This window comes from Echinops telfairi, unplaced genomic scaffold (genome assembly GCF_000313985.2).
Source record: "Echinops telfairi isolate 266 unplaced genomic scaffold, ASM31398v2 ScPeMD7_7457;HRSCAF=8495, whole genome shotgun sequence".
In the NCBI taxonomy this organism is placed as follows: domain Eukaryota; kingdom Metazoa; phylum Chordata; class Mammalia; order Afrosoricida; family Tenrecidae; genus Echinops; species Echinops telfairi.
The window spans coordinates 35,887,564-35,910,539 of NW_022111357.1; the positions used below are offsets into that span (position 1 = coordinate 35,887,564).

Below are 22,976 nucleotides of genomic sequence, written 5' to 3' on the forward strand. Positions count from 1 at the left end.
TGCCGCCGCCGGTGCCGCCCACGGTGCTGGTGCCGTCGGAGCGGGCCGTGGTGCTGCTGTCCTGCGCGCTCTCCGCGCTCGGCTCCGGCCTGCTGGTGGCCACGCACGCCCTGTGGCCCGACCTGCGCAGCCCGGCGCGGCGCCTCTTGCTCTTCCTGTCGCTGGCGGACCTGCTCTCGGCCGCCTCCTACTTCTACGGGGTGCTGCAGGACTTTTCGGGGCCCTCGTGGGACTGCGTGCTGCAGGGCGCGCTCTCCACCTTCGCCAACACCAGCTCCTTCTTCTGGACCGTGGCCATCGCCCTCTACCTGTACTTCAGCATCGTGCGCGGCGCGCACGGGCCTCGCGCCGGCCGGCTGCTCTGGGCTTTTCACCTGGTCAGGTGGGTGGCGCCGGCGCTGCGTGCCCGCTCCGGGGGGACCCCCACGTCTCTCCTGGGCCAGAGGTGGCCCAGCCGAGGTCGGGCGCCCGGCGGCAATCCCTGCGCCGTGGTGGTTGGAGGGCAGCCCTGGGTGAGCGGGCACAGTGCTGGGCTTAGCCCCAGCGAGTCTCCCCAGCCCCAAGCCTCCTGGAGTGAGGTGACCCCCCCAACTCAGGCCCAGCCAGAGGAGTTGGCGGGGACACTTGGGACCCGCCCAGCCTGGTTTCACCGCACTCTGACCACCTCTGCCGCTTGATGGTCCCCAGGCTGGGAAATGAGTAGGTGGCTTTCCCAGGACACGGAGCCCGGCTGCCCTGGGCCAGAGTCACCTCCTCGGCACCTGCCACAGTGTGCGCGGCGCCTTCAGCCACTCCCAGAGCTGCAACAGCAGTGCCTACGTTGTGAAATACACACGTGGATTTCCCCGGTTGGTCCTGTCTAGACTAAAGGCGGTGGGTTCTCTCTATCCCTGTTGTCGTTGATTCTAGTCAGCCGCTCTGAGACTGAGGTGAGTCGCTGAGGGCTGCGAGCCGCCTGGCACCTCCCCAAGCTCTCAAGAAAAACTCGGCCCCTGCCCTGCCCTCGGGGGCAGGTGAGGCACCTCATTAGAGAGGAAAAGATACTACATTTCTTGCAAAGTCTCTGGGTGATGATTGCACAACATTTTTAATGTAATTGATAGTCCTAAATTATACACGTGAAATTGGCAACTATTTATATATATATAAATTATTTATTTATTTTTATTTTTATATATATATATATAATTATTTTTATATATATTTATAAATAAATAATTTTCCAAAAAGCCAAGGATGCCAAGTTCTAAGATGCCCAAACCCCGAGCTCAGCCCTGGCTTCCCCCAGTGAGAGCCCCTCTGCCTGCTGCCTACCGTTAGGTTGCTACTGTTAAGAGCTTGAATACTTTCCAAAGGACTTAGGACAGCCAGCACTTTGGTAGAGACAGGTCGCCTGGGTGTCCCAACGATGAGGTCACAAGCTCAGAGTCATCTGACCTCCAGCTGTTGAGTGGAGGCCAGCTGGTCCCGGGGCACCAGGCGGCCGGCTCCGGGGCTCTTGAGGTCGCGCAGGCAGTGTTGTGGCTCTAGCAGCGACGATGCTGCTGGGTCCACAGGAGGGCTTCCTCTGCCCTCCTCGCAGCAGCCCTCCCTACCAGCTGCCCTTTGGAGACCCGTCCTTGGGGAAGCTGGGGCTGGGGGTCCACCTGCGTGCACATGCGCTCCAGTCTTGACCTTTTTGGCCAAGCATGTCTTTGCTCGTTCCCTTTTTTAAAACGCTGGGACACAGTGTGCTCTGTCGATGGCCCGGTGCAGCTGCTTCCTCCCCGAAGACAACCAGCAAACCCGAGCTGGGAGCCCCGTTCACCCCTCAGGGGCTCTGGGGATGTTCTAGGTTGCGTTTAGGAAAGGCTTCCTCCCGGGACATTCTGGGTCCCTTCCTGGCCACGAAAAAGAATTAGCCCTCTTGTCTATTGGAGGTGACCCAGCCAACTGCTTTGACAAAAGCAAACGACCCTATCCCAGCTGCAATGAGTGGCAGTTCACTCCTGAGGGCTCTCTCCCAGCACGTGCTGCTCAGACTTGGCGGTGGTTGTGCTGTGTTTGGTGCCATCGAGTCGAGTTTTAGTTCACAGTGAGTCCCTCTGACAGAGCAGCACCACACCTCCCAGTGTCTGGGTCGGTGGGGCTTTCTCTTGTGGGCCCACTAGGTTTGAGCGACGGCTGCGCTTGTACCCCGGACTTTGCTAGACAAAGGGAATTGCGTAAACCTGTCTAACACGTGCATCAATTGATCTCATTGGGAGTTGCTGGCGAGTCAATTCCAGCTCATGATGATCACGTGTGTGTGGAGTGGAACTGCCACCCCATAGGATCTCCAGGGGCGTGACCTGCCGGAAACAGGCTACCGCATGTCTGGGTGGGTGTGAAGCACCCACTTTTTGATTAGTTCCTCCAGCGCTTAACCATTTGCGCCACCCTCCCAAATGAATCTGGAAATCCTTGCAAAGCGCTCTCAACACTTTCCTGGGAGGGCTCATACATTGTTGCTCACGGGTCTGTTGGTATGGGAGCTGTGTCTTCAAACAGATGACCTGATCTAGCTGTCCCCTTTGTAGCCGTTTTAAGCCGTGGAAGAATGAGCCCTCTTCTTTAAACCCCCCAGGACTGGAAAGCTCCTCAACACAGGGTGAGATGAAAGGTTGATAGCTCTCTTCTAGGGCTTTTCAGAATTGACAAAAATACTCCTCAAATATTCCTGGTAAATGAACAACGAGCACAGGCAGACAAAAAGAGTCAAAGCTGCCGATAAGTATACAAGGGCAGGGGGGCTTCAAAAAGCTCATGGAAAAATATGGGCTTTTGCCCCCTCATATGTGGAAAAACAGATGAAAGCCTTGCCTACTGAGTCTGTTGTAACTCACAGCAGCCCCGTAAGGCTGGCTTTCCAAGCCCATGGGGTTTGCAAGGCTGTAATCTGGACGGAAGTACGCTGCCCCTCTGTCTCCTGCCCCTCTGCCTCCCCCGGAGCAGCTGGTAGCTTCAAACCAAACACCTTGCGGTCAGCAGCGGAGGGCTTCATCTCCATGCCACCAGGCTCCTGGGGGGAAAGCTTAGACCCATGTTAAGAACGCTAAGCTATAGCAACAAAGTATCATTTATTTCTCCACTAAATCAGAAGGAAAACAAATTAGGCAGAACACAAACATGATAAATGCCAGTGAAGCGGGAGTGCTCCTTTATTATTATTGACCATGTAAATTGGAATAAGCCTTCTGGAAAGTATTTGGCTTGATCCAGTAATCCTATTTCTGGGGATCATGTCTAAGGAGATAATCCAAACTATGCCCAAAACCACGTGGACAGAGACATTGACTCTTGAGCGTCATTAGACTCTTGAGTGTTTGGGAACAGCCGAAATGCCCAGCCACAGGGAAACAGCGAGTGATATCTATATCCCACTGCCTAGAAATCGTAGGGACCTACAGGGGGCTTCAAAAAGTTCATGGAGAAATTTTCTTTTCTTTTTCTTTCCATTCGCCACTCACTTCATGAAGCCCCTTTGGCTTAAATATTGATTGTGAATATTATAAGTCATATATATTTTTTAATGCCACAGTAGGTTAGGTGACGAAAAGCCATCTATAAAATGGGTTACAACAGTGGTGCGACAGATGGATTTGATACGGCTTTTTCAGGATGGTCAGCAGTTCAAAACCACCACGGCTTCTCGGAAGAAAGACGGGGCTGTCTGTTCCCCTACAGAGTTACTGTCTCTAAAACTCACCCGGGCAGTTCTACCCTAGCCTGTAGAGTCGCGGTAAGAACGTGGTCTTGAAACTTCCAGCAAAAGACAGGCAGGGACTATGAACATGAGGTGCTTATGGCCCATAAAGGGGATTGGATGGCTTGCTAATCATGCAATGAGGTGCATGTAACTCCTAAGGGGTGGGATCGTACAGATAAGGTTTATGGAACCCTGATGAAGGGATTGGTCAGTTTGGCCAGCCTGCCAGGCTTAGGTAACCAATCGCAGAGCAGGAGGTGGGGAAGCAAGAAACCACCACCACCAAGATGAGGTGAGTCGGGTCCCTGCGCAAGAGACAGGGAGCTGTCACACCAGAGGCAGTGACAGGCAGCCGCAGACAGACGGTGGAGAAAGCAGAAGCAGACAGACACACGAGGGGGCAGGGCTTCCTGGACCATGGAAACGAAAAAGCTGAGCTGTTGGTGGAATGGGGCGCCTCTGGGCACTTCCCTGTGGCACTCAAGGACTTTGTAACACTCGCCCAGGCAAAGCAGAACTTGGTCCGGAGGGGCCTAGGGCCAAGAGGCTGAGGGCTAGGAAGAGGCCTGCCGGTGGACAGGTTAAGGTGATGTCTCCACTGTAAAGTGCCTACATTTCCTTTTGTAGTGAGTGGACCCCTTGTTGTGAGACAGCTCAGACTGCCCTGTGGTTAGGGGCTGTCCTGTAGACCTGGACTCCTGGGGGCCCCAGGTGACAGAGCAGAACCACCCACAAGGGGTTTCTTGTCTGTAATCTTTGTGGAAACAGATCCTCATCACACTTCTTCTGGGGGGTTGGGGGGTAGGTTTGGCACAAACTGATTTTGCCAGCACTTGGAAGTGTGTCTTGTTATTTAGCTTGCATTGCCTTTTAAGATTATGCCGTAGTAGTTACCCATTGAGCTGCTCACTGTGAGGTCAACAGTTTGAAACCATTGGCCCCTCGGTGGGCGAGAGAGGGGGCTTTTACTCCCATAAAAAAACTACAGTCTCCGAAACTCACAGGGGCAGTTGTCCTGCCCTACAGGGTCCCTCTGCGTCAGCTTGATAGCAGTGGGGAGAAGGTTGTGTGGAGGAGCCCTGGTGGCACAGTGGTTGAGTCGCCTGCTTTGTCCCCAAAGGTCAGGTCTTCGAACCTACTCACCACTTTGAGAAAAAGCTATGACAGTCTGCAGCTCCCACAGTTACAGCCTTGAAAATCTTATGGACGGTCCTAGAGGGTCACCATACATCAGAATGAACTTGGCGGCAACAGGCTTGGCTTGGGAAAGGTGTGTGAAAATCTTCCGTGTTCAAGGGGAAGCACTATAAGCTCATCTTCATTTATCATTGATCTCGCCACCAAGAGATCCAAGTGCACTCATGGCGGCAGTGAAAGAAGCTTCCATCTGCATAGAAACGATGTATGCCCGGAAGTCAAGGACGCTAAGGTGTGCGGTGTAAGGAGGGAGGATGCTGGCTGGGATGGTTCAGGTTGTGTGCCGACTTAGCTGGGCCATGGTTCTCCATGGGCTAGCAGCTACAGAATGACGTCTGCGGTCCGATGTGGTCCTTTTCACATACTGTGAGTTTTGCATGATGGCTTTGTTCTTTGGAACACACCCCTGTGATTAGTGAGGAGAAGGGGTACTACGGAAGTCCCGTTGTCCCACATCGCAATAGAGATAACATAACATCTCTCTTCATGGTGCCCTGGTAGCGCAAGCAGTAAGCACTCCCTGCTGAGACGTTGGTGAGTGCAAGAAAGACTTGTTGATCTGCTTCTGTGAAGACTATTGTTGTCGTTGCTGGGTGATATCGAGTTGGTTCACACTCAGTGACCCTACACACAACAGAGGGGAACACTGCCCGGTCCTGTGCCATCCTCATCATTGGTCTTTGTGCCTGAGCCCATTGTTACAGCCATTGTGTCCGTCCTTTTGGTTGAGGGCCTTCATCTGTCCCTTCACTTTACCTAGCATGATGTCCTTCTCCTGACAACGTGTCTAAAAGATGTAAGACAAAGTCTCACCATCCTTGCCTCGAAGGAACATTCTGGCCCTACTTCTTCCAAGACAGATCTGTTTGTCCTTTTAGCAGTCAATATTCTTCTCTAGCGCCCAATTCAAACACATCGATTCTTCCCTGGCCTTCATTTTTCCGTGCCCAGCTGTCACATACATATGAGGCCATTGAGAATACCATAGCTTTGGGTCGGGCACACCATAGTCCTGATTGCAACCTTCTTGCCTTTGAATACTCTAAAAGAGGTCTTGCTCGGCAGGCTTACCTAATGCCAATGTGTCTTTTGATCTGATCCCTTGACAGCTGCTTCCATGAGCATTGATTGTGGATCCAAGCAAGACAAAATTCTCGATAACTTCACCGTATTCATTGATCATGATGCTACCTATCGGTGCAGCTGTGAAGGTTTGGGGCTTCTTTACATTGAGTTATAATCCACAGTGAAGGCTGCGATCCTTGATCATCATCAGCAAGTGGAATACCAACGGAAAGGTTTTCAACAGGCTGATGAAGCACGGAAACTTACTGGTCTATGACAGGACATTTGAAAGACAGCTACTTGGCCACCCGCCTGGAAGAGATCCATAAAGATTACAGCCAAGAAACCCCTGCCTGCTCTGTCCCATGCAGTTGCTATGAATGGACATCAGCTCATTAGCACCTAACAACAATCAATAGACACACACCCTCCACATGGCAGTGAGTTCTTGGTACTTTTCTCACCGTTTACATTCACTGGATATACAGTTGAGCCATCTAGTATAATTCCCACCCAAGAAGGTCTCGGGAGAAGGGATGGACCTTGGGTGGGGTAATATTCTTCCTGATAAGATAAGCAGAAACCAGGCGAAGCCACGCTCACCTCTTGGAAAGGTGCCCCGGCCCAGTGACCCCCATTGACGTCCAACAGGCATGGCCTATGCCCTCGCCAATATGCCAACCCACCCGCCAGGATTCTCTTGGGGCTTCTGGAGGAAGGAGGAGGTACCGCAAGTGCTGCAGCCATACCCATGCCAGGCAGGGGTGGGAAGTTCCCAGGCAGAGAAAAGGGGAAGCGTGGCCCCCGAAAGGGAAGGTTCTCTAAGCCAAGACCAAAGCGGCCCTGGGGTCCGCCACAAGACCAGGAGGCAAAGCTGGGCCATCCTGGACATCGGGGGCAGCACCCATGGCTGTCAGTGCCCTCCTGGCTCTTAGCAGCCAGCGGAGTCAGCCTCCACCTGTGGTGACCACTGGACTCCGAACGAAATGCTGCCTGGTCCTCTGTCCTGGGGATCCGATGTGGATCAGCGATGGTGAGCCCTCGGGTTTTCAGCAGCTGGTTTCTGGAAGTAGATCTCCAGCCTTCCTTCCCCGTCTGGCTCTGCCTGCTCATCTTCCAGCCACACTTGAGCCTCCACTGGCAGCTGTGCAGGAGGCGTGCTCTTTATTGGGGGTTGTACCCCATCTTCTGCCGCTGGCCAGACCCTGCTCCGAGGGCAAACCGAGACATTGCCAGTCCCAGCTGGTGGAAAGGGCCAGGCCACAGCAACAAGTGCCAGGTGTGAGCGTGTCTTCCAAAGGTCCTTGGGACACCTCTCCCCTTCTACAGCTGAGGCCAAGCTCTGCCCCCAGGGCCTGGCTTTCTCCTCTGTAGCCCATCCCTCTGCCAGCCATACTTGACAATGTGCACCCATTGTTGCCTGGTGATCGCTTACAGACTGCAGCTGGACCCTTCTGCTCCCTGAAGGGTTTGCTCAATCCTCGCATTGTTGCCTTTGGAGCTGTTAACATTCCAGACTCTGAATAGCCCACAGCCTGGATGACAGCGCTGAGAGGGGCTCCCTGGGTTGTACTGCCCAGCAGGTGCCAACCCCAAAGGATCTGGAGTCAGGGCAAGGGAAAAAGTACAGGAAGCCAGGGCTAGGACAAAGGGCCAGTTGCCGGTACCTCCAGTCCCTTCCCGTCTCTGTCTGCGCAGGTAATGGCTGGTAGCAGAGGGATTTGAGAGTCCATCGATGGCTAGATAGCGAATCTCTCTTGTCTGCGTGTCAAATGTAGTGCCCCTCACAGTAACAGTCAGTAAGGTTTGGGGACACCGGATGGAAGAGCCCTGGCTCCCAGGGTCCATCTCTGTGGGCCATGCTGGGTACATGGGGTGGGGGTGGGAGGATTGAGGAGCCAGAACGTAGTTGTATGGCCGGCAGGTCTGCTCAGGCATGGCCAAGTCTTGTTGAGGTCTCCTGGGGGAGGATGGAGGGGGGGGGTCAGTGGACAGGTGCGGGGGAGCTGAGGCCTGGAGCGGGCTGTGCTCACTGTGCCTGATCCCGTGCGTGACTTCTAGTTTCAGTTCTCGGGAGAACAGCAAGCCCCAGGATCAGAGGTCCGAGAAGCGTGGGGCTCCAGCCAGAGATGAAGGCTCTTGGTCAGCTCCCCGTCCCCAAAGCTGACCAACGCTCCAGTCTGTCACAGTGCAGGGGCAGGGGAAGCCTCTGGGAGCATCTCCCCCATTGTTCGTGAGAAAGCCCCCACCGAGAGGCCTGGGCATCTCTGGGCAGATAAACACCCAGCTGGCCCAAGGCAGCTCCGGGAGATATGAGAGGACCCTCCTCACTGGCTGAGGTGTCCCCGCTTGCTCCATCAAGGCAGCCCCTCTGTGGCTTCCCCCTGGTCTCTGAGTCACGGGCTTGGAGCGGAGGGGCCTCCTGCCTCACCTGCTTTAGCCCCTGCCCCCTGCCCACCGCTCTCAGAGCCCCCTTGCTGGCAGTCCTGAGGATTTTAAGTTCAAGCAGGCCTCCTCCAAGGTCCTACCCACACCACCAAACCCACAGCCATTGCGTCCGTTCCAACTCACGGAGACATTATGGGGCAGAGGAGAACTGCCCCCTAGGGTCACTGAGGCTGTAAATCTTTACCAGAGTAGACTGCCTCATCCTTCTCCCAAGGAGCAGTTGGTGGATTTGAACCAGCAACCTTCCTGTTAGCAGCCCAGTCCTAACGCACTCTGCCATCAGGGCTCCTTCCAAGGCCCCCTAGGTGGCAGGGCAAATGATTTGCACTTGACTGCTAACAGCTAACCCAACAAGGGTTGGTGGTTCAAATGCCCCCGCCCCCCAACAACCCTGTGGGGCAGTTGTGCGCTGGATCAAGTGGAGTGAGAATCACCACGAGTAAGAGTCGGCTCAGTGGGGCTCCTCCGCCCTTGCTTCAGCCACCCTTCTCCAGAGTGGGCCCTTGAAGACCAACACTGGGGAAAGCTCGCCGTCCTCACCTGCTCCCCAGGTGACCCCCCTGGGGCCACTTGCCAGCCTCCGGGGTAGCGCGCTCTCCACCGTGTCCAGCTGGAGGCAGGCAGGCCTGGGGATGGTCTGAACTACTCACACCTGGGCACGGTGGCCCACTCAGACCGCATGAGTGTCTAGGTCAGTGCTTCTCAACCTTCCTAAGGCCGCGACCCTTTAATGCAGTTCCTCAGGTGGTGGTGACCCCCCAACCATAAAATTGTTCTCATTGCTACTTCATCACTGTCATTTTGTTATGAATCAGGCCACCCCTGTGAAAGGGTCGTTCGACCCCCAAAGGGGTCGCGACCCACAGGTTGAGAACCACTGCTCTAGGGCATCATCAACTAAATACCTTTTCCAAGAGCTTTATCTTCCTGGGTCGCATTTTAGTTTTTACTTGGTGAGTTGTTCTTGGGATGGGGAGGGAGCCCTGTGAGGTGGCCTAGGGCAGAAAGCCCAAGTGTCCATGTGTTTCTGGAAGCAGGAATTGTGCCATGTGTGTCTTTGTGGAGCACTGCTTACCATAGTCACACCATTAGTCCTCAGGAGAGGCCCTGGTTGGTGCAAATGGCTACATGCTCGGCTGGTAACCGAAGTGTTGGCAGTTCAGATCCACCCAGATGTGCCTTGGATGAAAGGTTTGGCCCAGAGTGCAGTATAGCACTGACGAAACACACATCATTCCTGTAGTTCCCGAATGCTTCCTCCCCCGCCACTACCATGACCCAGTTCTACCTTACAAATCCAGTTAGACCAGAGTACACACATTGGTACAGGTAAGAGCTCTCGACACACGGAATTCAGGACAGATAGTAGTGGGAGTAGGGATATCATGAGGTTAGGGGGAAGGGGGGTAGGTTAAGGAAGGGGGAACCCATCACAAGATTGGATATATAGCCCACCTCCCAGAGACATGAATAGCAGAAATGCGGGTGAAGGAAGACAATGGACAGTGTAAGACATGAAATAACAACAGTAATAGATCATTGATCAAGGATTCACAAGGGAGGGAGGGGATAAAAGAGGAGCTGATACCAAGGCCTCAAGTAGAAAGAAAATGTTTTGGAAATGATGATGATGGCAACCTATGTACAAATGTGCTTGTTACAATTGATGTATAGAATGTTATAAGAGCTGTAAGAGCCCCCAATAAAATGATTTATTAATTTTTTTTCTTTTTTTAATTGTTTTAGTAGGGACTCATACAACTCTTATCACAATCCATACATACATCAATTGTGTAAAGCACATTTGTATATTCATTGCCCTCTAAATTTTTTTTAAAGAAAGAAATTGTTTTGGAATGATGATGGCAACCTATGTGCAAGTGTGCTTAATACAAATGATGAACGACGGATTGTCATAAGACTGTAAGAGTCCTCTAATGAAGTGATAAGGAAAAAGACAGGGTTGGCTTCCTAAGGGTCACAGCCACACGAAGACCCTGTGGAGCCCCATCTGCTCTGTCACACGGGGTGCCAGGACTTGGCTTGTCCCCACAGCTCGGGCTCCTTTTGGTTTCCAGCATGTTTGGCTCCTGGTCAGTGACCCCCGTGCCCCACGACCGACCGCTCGTCGCTGTAGGAGGAGGCGCGTGTTGCTCTGATGCGGGACAAAGTACCGTGGGACTTCCAGATTAAGAGGAGGAAAAGGCCAAGTGATAGAGTTCTGAAAACCAGCCAATGAAAACTCTGCAGATCACAACTCCGCCCAGAACTGGTCACCGCGGTGACACGGGCTGGGCCCACTTTGTTCCGCAGCACACAGGGTTGTGACCCGTCAGGGACTGACTTTATGGCAGTTAACAGCCACCATCCCTTCGGGGGATGGCCTGGCCAGAGAACAGGTTCGGTTTATTCTTCGGCGTCTCCCCCATACTGCCTTTCTGTCCAGCCTGCAGCTTCAGAACCAGGCACTTTGACTCCTGATCCTTGTCCTTCCCCGGCCGGGGGAAGCTGGGACCAGATTGTTGAAGGCACGAGCATTTTGTGAGGTGGCTATTAATCACAGGCATTTAAATTACATTTAGGTGATTTCCGTACCCCTTGATGTCACATTGGTTCTAACTCCGAGTGACCTTCCAGGATGGAGAACTGTCCTGTCCTGTGGGATTTCCAAGGCTGTGATGTTTATGGAAGCAGATGGCCTCGTCTTCCTCCTTTGGAGCAGCTGGTGGGTTCCAACTGCCAACCTCTCCCGACCTCTCTAGCGAGCAGCGGCGCGCTCGAGGACTGTGCCACCAGGGCTCCACGTGACTCCTCCGTGTCACCTCATAAGCATTTTACTATCATCTGGGCACTTGCCGTTATTTATAGCTCTTGAATCTATATGGTGGAAATACTACCGAATGGTACACTACTGCAGACCTCTTCCCAGCTGTGTGTATTGGTGGCTTGAAACCAGCTATGGTAGGGGTGTTTACACCATGGAAATTGGCAGGCACTACCAATCAGGGCTTGATAGAATGCTTTAGAGACCAGGGGTCAGCACACTTTTCCTTAAAGGTCCAGATAGTAAAAATTTTCAGCCTTGAAGCTAGACCACTGTCAGAGCCGCTGAGTGCTTCCGTTGTAGCTCAGCAACCACTATGTGGTCGTCCCAGCTGCTTCTGACTCCCAGGGGAGAACGGTTCCGTGGGCTTTGTTGGGCTGTGAACTCGACGGAAGCGATCACCAGGCAACCTTTTTCTACGGAGCCTCCGTGTGTCCGCAAGCCACCAACCTCTTGGAAAGCAGCCAATCACAATCCACTTGCACCACCTCCAACCCAACTGCCATCGAGCCAGTGGTCTCATAGCGACCCTATACACTATAGGAGAGCTGCCCCTTTGGGTTTGCGAGGCTGTACATCTACATTACAAGGATCTATATATAACCCCCTCCCTGGGGGATAGACAACATAAAAGTGGGTGAAGGGAGACATCGGTCAGTGTAAGACATGAAAAAGTAATAATTTATAAATTATCAAGGGTTGGTGAGGGAAGGAGGGGGGAAATGAGGAGCTGATACCAAGGGCTCAAGTAGAAAGAAAATGTTTTGAAAATGATGATGGCAACAAATGTACAAATGTGCTTGACACGATGGATGGGATGGATGGATGGATTGTGTTAAGGGTCCTACGAGCCCCCAATAAAAATGATTTTAAAAGAAATAAAGAAAAGCAGTCCTGTAAAGTCACGTCTGTGAATTTAAGCAAGGATGATGCCAATGGTGGGCAGGATACTGAGTGGGAGGAGGTGGGAGGTGCTATCACAGAGGGCGGAACACATTGACGGGATGTTCTTCCAGTCTGAAAACTAGTAGCGGTTCCAGGACAGAAGTTGCCCTTGCCACTGATGACCCAGGGAGGTTCCTGCAGGCATCCAGCCCTCTGCCCTCGCTTATCTCCCTTTCAGCTTTCCTGCTCAAGTAGACTAAAATAGCAACCAACAATCATTTGTAGACTCAGGACCAATTGCTCATGTCAGCCCTAGTTTGGCTTTGGATACCGGAGATGGGGGAAGGGAGCAGCCAATGAGAATCAGACGGCTACATAGAATTTACTATAGGAGGATTGTATGGCTTCGTGTTAGTGGTAAATTGTGGGCTATACATCCTTTCTATCGATAAAATAGGAGAGAAACTTCTTTCGTATGTATCTGTGTACATATGCACTGACACGCAGACAGACCTGCATACACACATATGCTTTCAGGAAAGCCCACAGTGAACGCATACATTACTGTTTGTATTTGTAAACCTGCGTCTGGGCCATCTTGCTCCTCAGGATTATCTGGTCAGTCCTCCCACTCCATTCCCATCAGCTTCCTGGCACTAGCTCTTCTCAGCCCCTCCCACCTGGCTTCCAGACCCAACCTGGCTGCTATCTGGGCTCAAGTTCATACACTGACCTCCTGCTGAGCAAGCTCACAGGTTTTTTCCCCCCAATCTCCTATAAGGTGCTCACTCCACGAGATAATCAGCGGTGAAAATATTGCGTAATGAACCCTTCCCTTCCCTGACTCAGCAATTCCCACAGGTATCGTTCAATGACATTAAAAACATTCTACACAGGCTACAGAACTGTTGTCCCTGTCCTTTCCAAATCACTCCATCCCTGTTCACAGACCCTCATAGACCCTGTCGTAGTAACTCGAGGCTCTTTACCAGAAATACCACAAGGGGGTGACTGCACCAACCAGCAATGCATTTCCCCCAGTTAGGAGGCTAGACGTCTGAAGTCAGTGCGCCGGGCTTGAGGGGATGCTCTCTCGCTTTGGGTCAGCTTTGGAGGAAATCTTTGTTCTCCTGTATCTTCAGTGGGCTTGCCATATACTTACCCCCATCTCTGCTTCTATAGCTCAAAAAAGATTGATTTAAGACACACCATACACTAATCGGCCTCATTAACACAACAAAGAAATCCATTCCTAAATGGAGTCATAACCACCAGATATAAGGGGCAAAATTAAATTTTTTTTTTTTTTTGGTGGCAGGGGTACGGGGAACACAATTCAGTCCATCACACCCCCGAAGCAAAAACTCCCTCACATCCCTGGTACCTACCACTTGTACTGTCTTAGTTTTTGCTGTTTGACCTCTGTGGGTTCTAATATCCATTGCAAAGGCTACACAGAACCCACAGACAACATTCAAGGGGTGAATTAAGGAAATTAACAAGTTGTAATGCTAGTGAGAAATGCCCAGGGTTGAGTTGTTTATCAGGACATGTTACGAAGCTCTGTCAAGTCTGCTAATAAATGTCCAAAGGGGCTACCACCCTACTGGAAGCCTCAACCCAAAGGCATTCAGCCCAAGCTCTGTGGGTCAGCAAACCCAGCTCCCTAAATTAAGTGCCCGGAGGCACCCCACCCCACTCCAGCAAGTCTCAGGCTGAAGGCACTCAGCTCCACTTCTGTGGGTCAGCATGTCCAGCTTCCTGAATTAAAAGGCCCAGAAGCACCCCGCTCCAGTAAGCTTCAGCCCACTTCAGTGGGTCAGCAAGTCCAACTTTCCAAGTTAAGTTCCCGGAGGCACCCCGACTCCATTAAGCCAGCCTCCTGCACACAACCACTCCGCTTCACTTGCTCCCTGGGCTGGGAAGTCCATCCCTCTGTTCCATGCTCCGGCTCCTGGTTCTGCCGCTGCTCCTCTGATGTGGCTGTCTTCTGGATCCGGGAGGTTCACTGCACAGGGACCTCGGGTCCAGAGGATGCCCGCTTGCTAGCAATGAGATCCCTTCTCTCACTTCTCAGAGGGCTCATTTTATGTACAGCAAGATTGACACTCCAGGGAATCCTGTTCACAATTACTCAAAGGTGAATCCTATCAGGGTCTTCCCCCACCTTCTTATCAGACCCATGCAGGGAAAGTTCATTTGGTGGGAGGTAGAGACTGGCTAGAAGAGCCACAATAAATAGTTCACTGGCACTACCAGTGCACTACTAAACCTGGGTTTCTCGATATTGCTTACTTTATTCAAGTGAGATCACATAGTATGTGCCCTTTTTTGACTGGTTTATTTCATGAGACATGTTTTCTAGGTCCGTCCATATTGTGGTAGGCATCAGGACTGTTTCTCTTCATGGCTGAGTGGTATTCTGTCAGGTGCATACACTCACTCCTCATTAACATGATTATGTTGCAAAGACCAGGCCTTTCGGTGAAAAATTGGTTTTATGTGAAAATGGAGAATGACCACTTCAGATTACAAAATGGAGGATGACTAGATCATCACATAGCTGCCAAATGACAGCATTGTTTACCTGCCAACTTCTGTCAATTAACAAGTGCCAAATTGCATCAGTATCTAACTGCCGAACTACACATTGCATAACTGTAACATCCCATCCTTGTATAACCATCACAGCTAGCATATTCTGGTCTTGTACCTCAGTGTTCTCTTTTTCCAGATAAACAAACAAACACACAAAATTCACTGCCGTCAAATCGACACTGACTCATAACAACCCTCTAGGACAGGGTAGAATTGCCCTTGTCAGTTCCCAAGACCTCACTCTTTACGGGGCTAGAAAGCCCTGCCTTTCTCCCAAGGAGCAGTTGGTGGTTTCAAACTGCTGACCTTGCAGTTAGCAGCCCAATGTGTAACCACTATGCTATCAGGGCTTTTGCCAGATACACATTGTCAAGTCATTGGGTAGTAGGTTTTTATTATTGCTGTAAATGAGAAATGTTGGGTGTGAGATGGTTGACAAGCGAAGAGTATGGATACACTATATTTGCTGATCCAGACATCTGTTGATGGACGTTCTGATTGCTTGTGCATAGTGTGATGCAGCTCATAGCACTGCAGCGAGCCTTGGTAGATGGGCCTAGTCCACATTCTTAACCTTTCTGTGTGTGCTTCTATCTGGCCATTTCCAACACAGTGCAGAAGAAATATGTTGCTTTGATCACAGAAGCCTGAAGTTACAAAGTGCGGGGTGTGCTTCCTGTAGGGGCAGTCAGAAAGCCGAGGAAGGAGCCAGGAAAAATTCAAGGATGGCTCTGAGCAAGGTGCCCCCATATTCTCCCTCCCAACCTGCAGGGGGTGCTACACTTACCATGAAATTCCACTCCAGCCCAGCCTCTTTCAAGTGCTGGGCTTTACCCTTCCCAGAAATTCTCAGAGAAACCCGGTAAGCCATAAGGCAATGAGAGCCAACACCCAACACGAAGATTGCCGCTCCAGCCCGTCAAAAGCCTGAGCATCTTCTCCAGTGCTTTCCTTGCCGAGAATATTTGAGAGGTGAGTCTGTCACCTGTTTCAAATGGATTTCATCCATTCCATCATGGATTCAGGTAGAAGGCCCTCTTTTCCCCCAACTTTCCCCCCTACGGCTTCCAACGCCAAAGATGACCCACTAACCATCCCTGCCCTGGCCTTCCCAGAGCTCATGGGATGGCTAGGTACCATCGAGTCTGCTCTGACTCAAAGCCACCTGAGAGGACAGAGTAGAACTGCCTCACAGGGTTTTCTTGACGAGCCACTGTGGAAGCAGATCACTAGTCTTTCTCCCAAAGAGCCCCTGGTTGGATGTGAACCACCAACTTTCTGGTAAGCAGTCAAGTTCTTAACCATTTGTGCTACCTGGGATAACCCAGGTCATCGTGGGTTTTCAAAATGGTATCAGTTGCTGTTGGCCAGATGCTGACTCATGGTGACCCTGTGTGTGCCACAGGATTTTTCTTACAAATTTTGTGGGTCTCTCGTTGTGCGCGTTTGTATTTATTATGCTCACTGGTTCTTGGTCTACTGTTCCCTTGAGCATTATATAGTGCCCCTCCTTGTCTCTTGTTATGTCCTGTATCTTGAGATCAGTTTTGTCAGATATTAAGATCGCTACCCCCTGCTTTTTTGCATTGCCATTTGCTTGGTATATTTTTCTCCAGCCTTTAATTCTCAACCTGTTTTTGTCTGCAAGCTTGAGATGTGTCTCCTGTAGGCAGCAGATCGATGGGTTATGTTTTCTGAGCCAGTCTATTAGCCTCTGCCTTTTAATGCCTGAGTTCAGGCCATTGATATTCGCTGTTATTACATCCATCTGTGGACTGTGTGATGTCGTCTTGTACCTTTTGTGTTGGGTATTTTCCTACCTAGCTCTCTTTTCTGCTTGTGTTGTGTGTGTGGTTTATTTTTGCCATCTTTCCACTATTGAGCCAATGCTATCCTGGCGGCTGTTTTCTCTTCGTTGCCCTGTGGGTGGAGTTGTTCTATGTGATGGTCTCTCATTTGCCCTCGGCCACTGGATTTTTCACAGGTGGATTTCTCACTGGTGGATTTCTTCCAGCCCACCTCTGGATGGGCTCAAGCCTTTAACCTTTGAGTTGTTTTTCTTGTTATTGTTAAAACAAAACCCAAACTCCCTGCCATCGAGTCGATTCCGTCTCATCAGGACATGTCAAGTGGGTTCTGTCAAGCACCGCCTGGTCCTGCGCCATCCTCCCAGTGGTTGTCAGGTTTGAGCCCATTGTTGCAGCCACTGTGTCCGTCCATCTTGTAGAGGGTCTTCCTCTTTTCTGCTGTCCTTCTCCAGGGACTAGTCTCTCCCGTAAGCATGTCCTAAGTACAGGAGACAAAGTCTCACCATCCGTGATCCTAAGGAGCGTTCTCTTCCACAACTGATTTGCTATTCTAGCAGTCTGTGGCATATATAACATTCTTCGCTAATTCAAAGGCATCAATACTTTCATCTTATTTCTTTCCATTAGCAGCCCGTTATCATAATAAAACCATTTGGTAGTAAATTATATTAACTCATGAATAAGATCACCTTGCTTAGAAGCGGCGTTTTAAGTAGACATACTCCTGACTGTAGCATGGCACCTTCCTCCTGAGCCTTGCCCTTCTGTGTTCCATTCCACTTGTGCCTTTGATTCAGGGAGGAGAGGCTGTTCTGCCTCCACCTGCTGAGGAACAGCCACCCAGGTATGGCTTCTCCTCCACTCCTCAGCATCCTCCCAGACTGCAGTGCTTCTCAACCTTCCGAATGCCACGATCCTTTCATACAGTTCCTCATGTGGTGGTGGCCCCACAACCGTAAAATTATTTTCATCACTGCTACTTCATCACTCTCATTGTGCTAGTTATGAATCGGGTGACCCCTGTGAAAGGGTCGTTCGACCCCCAACGGGGTCGCAGCCCACAGGTTGAGAACCGCTGCTCCCAGAGGGGTGAGAGGGGAAAGTTAAATTCAGCCCCTGGGTTCTGGAAGCTTCCCACACCACCCACTTCTCTCCTTTTCTCCCGCCTCTCTCCCTCCACCGTCCACCAGCCCTGGGCACTTGGGAGCACCTTGCTAAAAGACAGCCCTTCACCCAGACCAATGCCGGCCACTGATTAACTAAGGCTTTGATCTCCCCGTTCCTCCGGGTCTGTCTTTAAGAACAAGCCGATGTTCTATCACATGCATGGAGCTCTCGGGCTGTCAACAAGGCCTGCCTTGCACATCTTACTGCTGACAGGATGGATTCCTGATTACATACCGCTCTGTCCTCCCGGACAGAGGACACTGGCCCTGCTCGGCATGCCACAGGCCAGCCAGCTGCTGCAGAGCCAACCCCAACTGCTGGCAACCTCATGTGCATCAGAGTAGAACGGTGCCCCGGTCGGTGGCTGCTTTCTGGGAAGCAGATCTTCAGGCCTTGGTGATGAGATGTCTCAGCGCGGATTCGGACCTCCAGCTGAGTGTGCCGCTGGGTGCACACCGAGACTCCTGGTGCCCTGTTCCCAGAGGCAGAGACCCATAGAGGCTTCCTGTGCTGCTGGCATCTCCCCCCACCCTAACAGCTGCAGCAACTGGGGTGACCCGTGTACACTCACAGTGCCTGCTGTGCCGGGGCTGGGGCCCATCGCGAGCTGGGCAGAGCCCGCGGCCGGGCTGTTCTCCCTGTTCACAGAGGAGCACGGGTAGTGTCTGGGGGTTGGGTATGTGCCAGCTGGGCGGAGCTGAGATTGGGACCCAGCAGTCTGGGCCCTCGCTGGCTCTTCCGTAGCCTCTCTCCAGAAGGAGCTCGTGTGTGGCCCCTGCTCTGGGAGGGGGTGTAGATGAGTAGGTTGTGCACAGCCCCCTGCAGTTTGGGCTGTAGCCAGCTGTTCTCATGCAACTGAGGGGCCGGAAATAGCCTCCTGGGGGCTGAGAGGTGGGAGACCAGGACTCCTCAGTGCACTTACCAGTGCTGAGTCTTGGGCAGAGCTGAACTGGAATCAGGTGACATGGGTCTCTTGAGGTGTCCCCTCCTGCGGCCTGTGTCAGTGGGTGAAGGACACTTCCCCTTGTTAACTTTCCAGGGAGGTTGTCCAACCTGGACTTTGGAGGGCTTGGCTCGTCCTCTCGGAAGAGCATCCCTGGTCATTTCTGCCATGGCTGCTGTTGGCTAGGTCTCTGTATGGCCGATAGGCTGCTGGCTTCACCATGGAAGAAAGGCCTGGTGATCCCCTTCCATAGAGAGCCCAGGACTGAAACCCTGCAGAACACAGCTCTACTCTGACACGAGGCCACCGCGAGCCGGAATCCACTGGTGATGGGTTTAGTTGGGGCCATTAGTTTTCCCGGAAGCCTCGGCCTGGCCTCAGTGACTGCTTTCCTGTTATCCCTCAGCTGGGGTGTCCCTCTGGCCGTCACCGTGGCTGCTGTCTTGCTAAAGAAGATCGGCTACGATGCCTCGGATGTGTCTGTGGGCTGGTGCTGGATCGACCTGGAGGCCAAGGACCGCGCGCTGTGGATGCTGCTGACCGGGAAGCTGTGGGAGATACTGGCCTACGTCACGCTGCCCGTGATCTACATCCTCATCAGGAAGCACATTAGCAGGGCGGTAGGTGTGCCCCCGAGGAGCCCTGGTGGCATAGAGGTTATGCATTGAGCTCCTAACCACAAGGTCAGCAGTTCAAAACCACTAACTGCTCTGCAAGAGAAAGACAGGGCTTTCTACTGTTGTAAAGCGTTCCAGTCTCGGAAACGCATAGGTGCAGTTCTACCCTGTCCTGTAGAGGTGCTGGCTGGTAGAGGTGGCCAGCCACCCTGAAGGCTGGCTGTGTCTCTGAGGACAGGGCTAGGAACAGGTCAGAGTGACCACACACTTCATCACATGGGCTGCCTCACTGTTACTGATGTAGCTCTTCCCGGATCCGGCTGGGGCTTGTTCTCCCGTTGTGGGTGGGAAACAAGTCTACAGGGATTAGGGCCCTCTGGCTCAGATACCAGCCGCTCCAGGGAGTGAGCTGCCCTCAGAACCTGTGGGCTGAACCGTAGCCCTCCACTGCCCCCTGTTGGACAGGTAGGGAGTGCCTTAAACTTGAGAGGAATTTAGATGAAAGGTGAGAGAGAATGGATCCAACTTAAGAATCAACCTAATAAGATGCCCCTGGGAAGGGAGGCCTGTGAACTGTCATTATCAGCAATCAACCCACCTAATTAGCCTTAGTCACTAAAACTAAGTAATAGTGGTGCCTTACTGCTACTGCTACTGGGTGGTGCCAACTGCTACTGGGTGGTGAATTGGAAGGCTGGAGGTGTGAGTTCACCCAGAGGCGCCTCAGAAGAAAGGCCTGGCGGTCCACTTCTAAGAAACCAGCCCCTGAAAGCCCCTCCGAGCACTGTTCTGCTTTGACACCATAGGGTCACCTCGAGTTGCAATCAACTTGACAGCAACTAGTCTTTAATCAAAGGTAGACTTTTCAGGCGCCCAGGAATTCAGAAGTCCGTAGGTCAGGCTGCCAGATAGTATAGCAAAAAATAGGTTTCCTCTGAAAAACTCATTCCGGCGGTTTCTTGGTCTAACTACTAGCTCGGCAAGTGTCATCTGGCTGCCTTCTAGTCACAAGCAAACTCCTACCAACCAAGGCCTTTGATCAATCTGCCGGGCCATTCAGCGAAGACGCTTGGACTGAGCATCTAGTGTGGGAGAAAGATGAGGTATTCTACTCCCGCGGAGAGTTACAGTCTTGGAAACACACAGGGACCAGTTCTACCTTGCCCTAGACTGCAGTGGTTCTCAACCTTCCTCATGGTACGACCCTTTCATACAGTGCCTCATGTGGTGGTGACCCCCCAACCATACATTATTTTCGTTGCTACTTCATCACTGTCATTTTGCTACTGTGATGAATCAGACCCTGTGAAAAGGTCGTTCAAGCCCCAAAGGGGTCGTGACCCACAGGTTGAGAACCGCTCCCCTAGAGCATCGCCAGGAGTAGAACTGGCACAGTGGCCTTGCCCTAGGTTTGGCGTGCACACAAAAGTTCAGAGTGAATTTATGTTGGGCTCAGTCCCGCCCTCTTAGAGAGAGGCAGCAGGTGAGCGAGCAGGGCGTCAGAGTGCAGATGGCTGCTCTGAGTTAGGCGTGGTGTTCAGTTGCTGAGTTTGCAGAGGCTGTGATGCTAGGTGGGCATGTCTGTCCTATAGGGGGTGCTCTCGGCTCTGCAACCTCCCTGAGCACGTCCCCTCTGGCAGCTCTCTGTGAGGTCAGAACACCTAATCTCCCAGGGCTCCTGTGTTCCCCAGCCAGCCAAGCTAGACTCCGGGTCTCTGCCAGCCCTGCAGCCAGACTTAGGGATTGATCTGAAACCCTTTTGTCTCCATGAAAGTCTGTCCTGATGGCCTGGGCCAGAGTGCCCAGTCCACTGTTGCACTGGCCCCCAGGAGCCCTGTCTCCTGGAAGTGTCCTTCCAGGGTGTCTTCTTGTTCACTTCAAGAGGTGAGAAGCCAGGGCTTAGAGGGTGTGCCTACAAGGCTGACCCCTGCATGTGAGTGACCCCGTTACACAGTGCTTAAGCACTCGGCTATGAATCAGAGGTTGGCCATGGGAAGCCACCAGCTGCTGGCACTTAGGGTTGTAGGCTTCTTTAAAAAGGACCAACTGGGAAGCCTTACGGGGCAGTTCTACTTGGCCACACAGGGTCACTGTGGGTCAGCATGGATGAGCAGCACCCACCGACCACCATAGTGGGCAAGAGGGGTGAATGTACATGGGGCTCCTGCCCCTCCCTGGACAGCTACACACAGATGAGCTGGGAGCACACGGACTTTTCCCTAAAGAGCAGCCCAGCCGACCCTAGCTGGGCAGCCCCTCCCCAGCCCTGAAGGGAACCAAGGAGGACAGGCAGCACTGGTCTGGGTTGCTGCTAAATGTCCCGGATGAGAAGGGGGCGGCGTGTCACTGAAGCCTTGCTAGTGTCCGCTAACCAGGAGCTCAGTGTGGACCAGGCTCAGAAACACATCTTTATTAGGACTCGTTTCATCTGTTAGTGAAGTTACAGGGGGAGGCCAAGGCTGACGGTTCCTTGTATTTGGACTAGAATTCTCTTTGTAGCCATACATACACGCACATGCGCGTTCACCTTTGCCACGGAGAGTGCTGTGGCGGTAATTTGCAATAAGCATGACCAACAGAAACAAGTGGAAGACATAGGATCAAGGACAGTCACTCCAAACCTCACAGCCACGGAGAAGGATCTGACTGACATCGAGCCTATAGGACAGGGTAGGACGGCCCCCGTGGGCTCTGAGACTCTTTGTGGAGCAGACAACGCGCCTCAGCTGTCAAGGTTGGAGGGACACAGGCCTTTGCAGTTGAAGCCCGGCTTCCAGGCAGCCGGGGAGTTGGGGGTTGGGGATGGGGGGAAGGTAAGGCAGTGAGCTGTGTACAGGAATGGTCAAGCATCGCAGGTACACAGAACTGTCAGTGCGAAGGCCTTCAGGTTGACGGGGTCGTGCCTGGCCTGTGTGGGGCATCTCAGAGCAGATGTCTAGAATAAAGACTAGGCGAGAGGTAGGAATGAGCTCAGAGCTAGAGTGGGGTGGCGCTGCCGGGGTATTATAAGGAGTGAATGTGGACAAGGGGGTGCCTCTGATGGGGCCTCTGGGGAGGAATGGTGTGACAGGACTGGGTTAGTGGTCCTGTGCTGCTTTGGGGCTAGGAACAGGTGTGCGGAGGGAAGTCAAGCCCAATGGCAATGTGGGTGGGCTCAGGCGTGTTGGAGTCTGGAGCTCACGGGCACCGAGTTGGGAATCACCCGTGTGCAGATGGGAAAGGCCTTGGTGTACATACCCACGAGGGTCTGGGCCTCCCCTTTGCGGGCATGTCCAGAGCCGGAGAAGATTCGGCGGCCACCGCAGGTCTGCTCAAGTGGGCCCGTGTCCCCGCCCAGCACGCAGCTCTCTCCGAGTACCGGCCCATCCTCTCGGACGAACACCAGCGGCCATACTACACCTCCGCGGCTGACCGGAAGCTGAGCCTCATCCCGCTCATCTTCATCTGCCTGCGCGTCTGGAGCACCGTGCGCTTCGTCCTGACGCTCTGCGGCTCCCCGGCTGTGCACACGCCCGTGCTCGTGGTCCTGCACGTAGGTCCCCCTGTCGCCCAGCTTATTGATCCCTCTGGGGGGTGGCTGCTGTGCAGCCAGGTCTCTGCCCCAGGCGGAATGCTGGCCTGCGCCTCCCCTGCTGCGTGCCCTGAGGGAGAGACTTGGGGCGCTCCCTGGGGCTCACACAGCCTGGTTCTGAGCTCC

At 52.7% G+C, this 22,976-nt stretch overlaps 1 protein-coding gene across 1 annotated transcript in view; it reads left to right on the top strand.

Moving 5' to 3' along the window:
- Window positions 1–2: 2 nt before the first annotated feature.
- GPR157 (G protein-coupled receptor 157) overlaps window positions 3–22,976 on the top strand; it is a gene marked incomplete at its 5' end in the record, with an annotated part of 23,521 nt that continues 547 nt past the window's right edge. Inside the window, 3 exons of the mRNA XM_045299206.1 lie at window positions 3–382; window positions 19,069–19,282; window positions 22,617–22,915. Coding sequence (XP_045155141.1) covers window positions 3–382; window positions 19,069–19,282; window positions 22,617–22,915 — 893 coding nt within the window. The remainder of the gene's footprint in view (window positions 383–19,068; window positions 19,283–22,616; window positions 22,916–22,976) is intronic.